The 7,127-nt window shown below is 42.8% G+C and overlaps 1 protein-coding gene across 1 annotated transcript; it reads left to right on the top strand.

The window, feature by feature from the left end:
- Positions 1-215: 215 nt before the first annotated feature.
- bahd1 (bromo adjacent homology domain containing 1) lies at positions 216-6,807 on the top strand (the record flags this gene model as incomplete). Its single annotated transcript, XM_079262720.1, has 6 exons — positions 216-1,833; positions 4,836-5,233; positions 5,515-5,674; positions 5,767-5,846; positions 6,323-6,414; positions 6,615-6,807. 6 exons carry the CDS (start codon positions 216-218, stop codon positions 6,805-6,807), a joined length of 2,541 nt encoding a protein of 846 aa, XP_079118846.1.
- Positions 6,808-7,127: the final 320 nt, after the last annotated feature.

Here is a 7,127-nt window from a genome sequence, read left to right as displayed (position 1 = left end):
TGATACATAATGCCACTCTAATTTTACAAAATGACACGACAAATGACTTGGGCATTAAGGTTGGATGTCTGATTTGTGTCTCCTCAGAGAATTTATGGGCCCAGGCGATAACCCATGATGACTCTCACTGAAAGCCATATCTGAGCTGAAACCCACCATTGTAGGACCCTGTGGATGATAAGGTTTTCGCAGATCTGCTCACGAATGCTGAGACTATGGTGAAAGCTCAGCAGTGCCAGCCACTGAAACATGGAAAGCGCCAGAAGGAGAAAGGAGGCAAGGAAAAGGGAGGTAGTATGAAGAAAGGGAAAAGGGGAAAAACCGATCTGAATAGAAAAAAGAAAAAGAGAGACAAGAAAGGCTCACAATGCGAACGAAAGAAGATTGTTGCAACGGATAATGGAGATGCATTAGCCTGTTGTGTCCTGCTTACCCGTTTGGAGGAGAAAGGAGCTCTCGCTAAAGACAAGAATGCACCAAAAGCTAGGAAGCAAAAGAGTGTTAAAGTAAAAAAGAAGCGTTGCTCCATTCGAACAATGACCAAATCTGGACCTATGAAAACTCCCACAGCCAATCGGCAGACACTGGAACCAAAAAGCAACCAAGCTGACGCCTTAATTATGTTGGCATCACCTGTCGATGTGCCCCGCAGGAGGAGAATGGCTTCTCTCAATGCCGAGGCTGTCAACAGCTTACTGCTCTACAGAAACAATTCCCTCATGACAGATCTCACAAAAAAATGGCAGCCTACCGATGAAGATCCAGACAAAGACCTTACTAAAACCAAAAAGGTTTCTTCAGGAGAGAAAGTCTTAGAAGAAAAACCCAAGAAACGAAAGCGGTCAGCAGCTCAGGCTCAGAACATTGACTGGTTGAGTTTGCTTGCTCCAACCCCACGGCGTCAGGCTGGCCTCACCGCTGCGACCCTGCTCAAACTCACCAGTGCCCAATACGGAAGCAAACGGCAGAAGAAGACAGAGTCCAAGCCAGGGAACAGAAATGAACCAGCAGCTGCCACTGAAGATGGCACGAATGGTAAGCCTGAATGTGGAGAAACAACTCAGGCCAAAAATAGAACACATCCCAAACAGGAAGAGCAAGTCGAGCACAAAAAACAAGGCACAGATGATTCGGTCCCTTCCCAGTTGAACTCGACCACCCAGGGCTGCTGCAGCGTGTGCAAGACGGAGGCTTTGGATCCAGAGTGGAAGAGTGCTGCAGGAGCACAGGGCTGTTTCAAACATGCTTACCATTGTGGCTCCTCCTTGGGATTCTCCTTAAAAGCAATCAAGGAGGAGCAGATGGAGACAGAAGTGTCTTCCTGCTGCTGCTGCTCTCAGGAGAGATGCGTGGAGTACTGTCACAGACTAGCCCTCTTTCTGGAGGACAAATCCTCCAAGGAACCAGAGGATGGCTCGCTGTCTGAAGTGTTCCACCACCACCATCATCATCACCATCACCATCATCACCACCACCATCTTCAGTCACCCCATTCTGTAGCTCACCCTGCATCCATAACCATCAGTCCACATGCTTACACCTGTTTCCCTGGCTACTATGTCCACTTCAGCCACCCAGATAGCTCCCCCTCTCCCATACTCAGTTTATGCCCCAGGAGCAGCAAGAGGCCAAAGCTGCTTCCCCGCACAGGTCCGCAACCCTCAGGGATTAGCCACCCAGTGTACTGCTGCACCTCGGTGGAGGCATGCTACGGAGAGCCCTGCAGGATTAACGGCTACCCTGCTTATTCCAGTGTGATTCCAGCCATCACCACAGGAGGGTGCCCCTTCAACCCCACAGACTGCACCAAATGTAATCACAGCATCAACAGAGGTGAGCAAACATTCCTTTTTACTTTCTGTACACAAGATCCTACATTTCAGTTCAGTGTCATCTCCTGTTAGCCTCCCACTGCTTTGTCTGTTTGGGGAACTATATTTTCAGAAACTGTGTAGTCCGCTTATGCGAGATCAGCCACCCATTTAAGAGAAACTATAGTTTTCATGGGCATGCTGTAAGTTGTGAGATCTTTTTTTACAGTGTCCTTCTACATGCTGAAAAAAGCTTGAAGATCATTCTTTTTTCCCCTCTTCCTCTTCCATAATGGCATGTCTCAAGAGAAAAGTTTTAAAGGAAGAAAATCCGATAAAGGGGAAGACCTCTTTTGTCAGAGATTCAGTGGACGTCACTGTGCCCTGAATACAAGGCCTGTGGAGCTAAAATTACAAGGGCTCAAGTATCAGCTGTTAATTGTGGTGTTTGAGACGGCAGTGTGGTCCAGAACAGGAAATGCTGCACTAACAGTGTGTTGATGTCAGCATCTGCATGTCTTAAAAGGCCTGAATGAGACCTTAACGCTTTTTCTTTTAAACGTGCTCGCTCACACAAAGACACACACACACACACACACACACACATAGTTTCACTGGTATCAGGCCAGGTCAGGCTGCGAGATCTGAAATCCTCTTCTAACACAAGACCAGCTTTAATCTCAGTGGAAAGGTTAAATCTTCGTACGAAGCATTCATCACTGAAAGAACAGCTGTGAATGCTAAATAATGAAATTAATGATGCCCATATTTAATCTAACAGCTTATTGTGGTGTTGTGTGTGTTGTCACACTGGCTTGGCTTCCTGGTACATGTTTGCTTTTCCTATTATGACAAGTCTGCTGTAAAAATGGGCTACGGTCCACCCACACAGGGGCTGTCACTTTTGTGCCTGAATAGAATTCTTCTCATTACCGTTTGCGGGGGATGTACGGATTCAGTCTGACTTGCATTTTCTTAACTCCTCATTGTGCGGCACCTTTGAGTATATGTATAACTTGGGCTTAATTTGATCCGACTAATGGGCCTTCATGTTTTCTTCAGATGTCTTGAGGTGCAAGATTTTAGCTCTTACCAGTGGAGTTATTTGTTAGTTAATTGAGAAAAGAGGTGAAGGCTTCCTCCTCCTCCTCCTTCCAGCATTATTTGGAGAACATGCTGAAATAGTATATGCAAAGTTACGTTGAGAAGGCAATAGTTATGTCATTCCATACGAAATGTCAGATAAACCATTTTAACCATTACCAACCCAGTCTCAGGACATTTTAAAATAATTTTTTTTAAATCACAAAGCACTACGCATTCTGTAGGATTTTATCTACATTATTTTTCCTTTGTTTGAAATATAATCTTTTTTTAAATCCATAAAGAAGAAGAAAATAAATTGCAATTAAAAAACAAATTTTCTACATTATAAACATTACAGGACAGGATGGATCAGAACAGGAAATAAACTTTTAGAAGAGTATTTTCTGAAACATTAAGTTGTCAATAATAATTGTGAGGTACATACTTCAAGGCCTTTTTTTTTTTTTTTTTTTTTTTACGCCGTAACAAGGATGATTACTTTGAGAAAAAAAAAACTTTTATGTAACACACACTGCTGAAAAGAAACACACAATTATGTGAAGCCAAACAGCAGTTCACTATCTGTTGCATAGATAATTTGCCGTTTAAAGTTGCCTACATATTGTCGCAAAGCTTCAGTCTAAACCAGGTAGGATTACAGAATGTCAGAAAAGTGTTTAAACTCCAAAGCTGGAAAATAACCAGTGGACAGAAATGTGTTTTTCTAAAATATGATGATGGAACATTAACTCAACTCAGTATCATCAAAGCAGAAGTTATAAGGGAGTGTACACAAACCACACAAGAGGACTGGTATTAGTGGTTTTAGTGGCAATTTCACGAGAATGTCTAGCGTGTATTGGGTGTGTCTATGTGTAGGTATGTTTGATATTGCCAGGCTGCTCTGTTGGACTATAATGGACGTAAATTGAGGGTCTGTGTGTTTTTGTTTGTTTTTTTTTTCCTGCTTCAGCAAAAATCATATCACTTAAGTTCTATGTCATGTCTCGTTTGTCATGTTTTTAAAGTCCTGTCCCAACAGTTAGAAATCCTCTAAAGAAACATCTGCGAGATTTTCTTTTTTGTACGACTTCTAGCTTCAAATTGTATGTGGCAGTTTTTGCAAGTAAACAAAACAACCAAATACCTGCAAGATTGATCAGAATATAATTCTGTGTGTTGAATTCTTTTTATGAATATGTAATCAGAACCTGTTCACATATAACACATAGCAGTGTTTTTAATTCCTACGCTTGCATTAATGCAGATGCTGCTAGTGCCAGCAAGGGGCGGAGCTAGTTCAGAGGAGCTAGCTAGCCAAGGGCTACAACAAGGAGTCTGTGCTAGTCCTGTTCCTGACTTTCTCCAGCCCAGTACTTACAGAATGTCTTCTATAGTTAACACTTGATCTGGTGGGAGGATGAGAACAAGCTTTTTACCACCTCGCATCGCTTGCAGAGTGATACAGCTGCTCGTTTCTGCTGTGTTCTCAACTTAACTTGCACTGACTCTCCACTTGCTAGCTTCTCATTTCATCTATTCATCACAGAGCAAGTTAAATGCACAGCCCCACTGTGCAAGGAGTCAGAGTCGGTTTGCTCTGATTTTCTCTAAATAGTCTATGTGGAACATAGAGGCACCCTGACCTTTCCAAGACTTTCATTTGTGTTCAGCAGATTCAAAGCAGAAATCTTCAGCTGTAGTTTTTATGGTTGATTTTTGCTTATGATGAATACAGCATGTTGTAATTAATTAAGATCATTAAGGATTTTTTATTAAAAAAAAAAAAAAAAAAAAGGTTGAAAATGTGATCTTTAGCGAGTAGGCCTGTAAAGTGGTTGATCGTTCCTGCTCTGAGAGAAAGAGGGGGGAAAAAAACAAAAAAAAAAACTATAAACACTTTTTGAACTTATCTTACCTTTTCTGTTTACTTCTTAGATGATTACCCATCGACCCTCCCCGACCACCACCGCCCCTCTTCCATCCCCATTTGTCCCAGCCCCAGAATCCTCACTGGCTGCCCCATTTCCACTGTGCCTCCAGCTGGCCAATCAGTGCCCCGCATTCAGACTCCACTTTCAGACCCTAGTCAACCTCAGCCTCCTCTACAAGTGGCAAAAGAGTGTCCGCAGAGTGCCAAGCCACCCAGCGGGTCAAGGTCTGGTGCACACAGCAGCTCAACTGTCTGCCCCCTTAGCAGGGACAAGAAACAGAAGCTCAGCTCCACCAGTGTCGGAGGGCAAACAGTTGCCAAGCACTCAAAGAAGAGCCGCCAAAAATCCACCAACGGCTGGAGGGCAGTCGGCTCGCCCTTTGAGAAGGAAGTTTTTGTTGTGGTAAGTAGAGAGTCTTTCAAAAAGTCAAAGGCACAGCCGTGAATGTGCTGCTTTAATTAAATCAGGTGTAATTTAACTATCCTGTCCCAAGAGCGTTTTGGACTTGCGTCATGGTCACTTCAGCGCCCAGTCTTTTTTTTTTTTTTCCTCCCCCTGTTAGGTCCAAACACTTCACTATTGAGGCACAGAAGTCACTAAACATAAACACCTTCTGCAGCCTTTTGCTTCAAAGTTTCTTAATATTAGAGGAAAAAGTATTTCCTTTTTACCCTTGTTTCCAGGGAGAGGAGACGATGGTGCTCAGAAAGTGTTTTGAGGGGATCCGCAGAGACGGGGACCTGATTAGGGTCAGAGACACTGTTCTGTTGAAGTCTGGACCTCGGAAAAAGTCTTTGCCTTATGTGGCCAAGGTCTCATCTTTGTGGGAGGACCCAGAATCAGGTACATAGTGATTGTATATACTACAAAAGAAGCTGAACTGATGTGGCTTTAGAGAACTATATTAAACAGATTTTTCTCCTCTTTTTCTTTAGGAGAACTGATGATGAGTTTGTTTTGGTACTACCGTCCAGAACACACGCAAGGGGGACGCAATCCTAGAGTACATTGCGAGGTGAGACTCCTTTTAACAAAAGCTGGAGGATTCTTTCTTCATATGAGCTCAGTTATCATATTCTTGCTTGGCTTATATGTGGGCACACTGAGCTGTTACACAGAGCACATACCCACTGCTTGTCTGTACAGACACATAAATACTCACTTTTGTTGTGTTTGCTTCATGTTGTCAGCTATCTCCCAGAGGAACACTTCGATCAAGTGCCTAGAAACACTAAACCGCATGAAGTCTGTCATTTCTCAGCCGAACAAACATACATCATAACAGTGTTATAACAGTAACAGGGCTTTGCCTCAGAGAGCGATTCCAAACATCCTTCTTCCGTGAACATGTCTCTCAGTGACGGTTAGGCAGATGATATGTAGACATTTGAGGTCCCACTATGTATTACATTATGCCAAATGTCAAGGCTATGAGAGGGTACTGGATTAAATCCTTTTTTATTTGGATCTAACGTGAGTGTCCTTCTGCAGAATGAGATCTTTGCATCCCGTCACCAGGATGTGAACAGTGTGGCCTGTATTGAAGACAAATGCTATGTCTTAACATTGGCACAGTATTGTCGGTAAGAAACATTTTCTGTATTGAGTAATTTTCTTTGAAGTACATTTCCTTGCTTTAAGCCTATCACTGTTTTAAAGTGCTTCCTTTCAAATCCCCACTGGATTGACTGAAAAAAATGTAATTAGACATTAGAAACATTTTACAGTTTATTTCTGAATTTCTTTATGATAACTGAGCTTCTCATGTTCATGTTGTTTGTAGATTTTGTGCCTTGGTAAAACGCCGCAGGGAGGGTGTATGTGACAACGCAACCTCCCTTGTGGTGCCACCCGTTGTTGACAACGCCATGCCCACCCACCACTGTGTGCCCGATGACGTCGACCCAGAGCTGGTGTTTTTCTGTCGACATGTCTATGACTTCCGCTACGGACGCCTCCTCAAGAACCTGCAGTAGTGTGTGACAGGTTACATTATACTGCAGGTTAAGGAGATAACGTTACCTTAGTATGATTTTCCATCAATTTTGATTAGCTACTTTCTGTCTAGTACAAAGGATTGAGCGCTTGTTATAATTCAAAATCTCATGTTCATACTTACATTTATTAAGTACAAGTAATGGTCTGACATGGTATGTAAGAGTTCATATGGCAGTTTTAAGTAGTTTTTATCATACATGACTCTGGCGTTGTAGCAGCTGTGTGCAGAACCTGGAACGTACTCTGCTGTAGAAAATGCTACTGTAGCTCTTAGAAATGTGACATTTGATAGATCTGC

The sequence above is a fragment of the Telmatherina bonti genome (genome assembly GCF_933228915.1).
Source record: "Telmatherina bonti genome assembly, chromosome: 22".
Lineage (NCBI taxonomy): Eukaryota > Metazoa > Chordata > Actinopteri > Atheriniformes > Telmatherinidae > Telmatherina > Telmatherina bonti.
The sequence above is the reverse complement of the archived record's forward strand: the minus strand, read 5'-3'. Positions and strand labels throughout refer to the sequence as shown.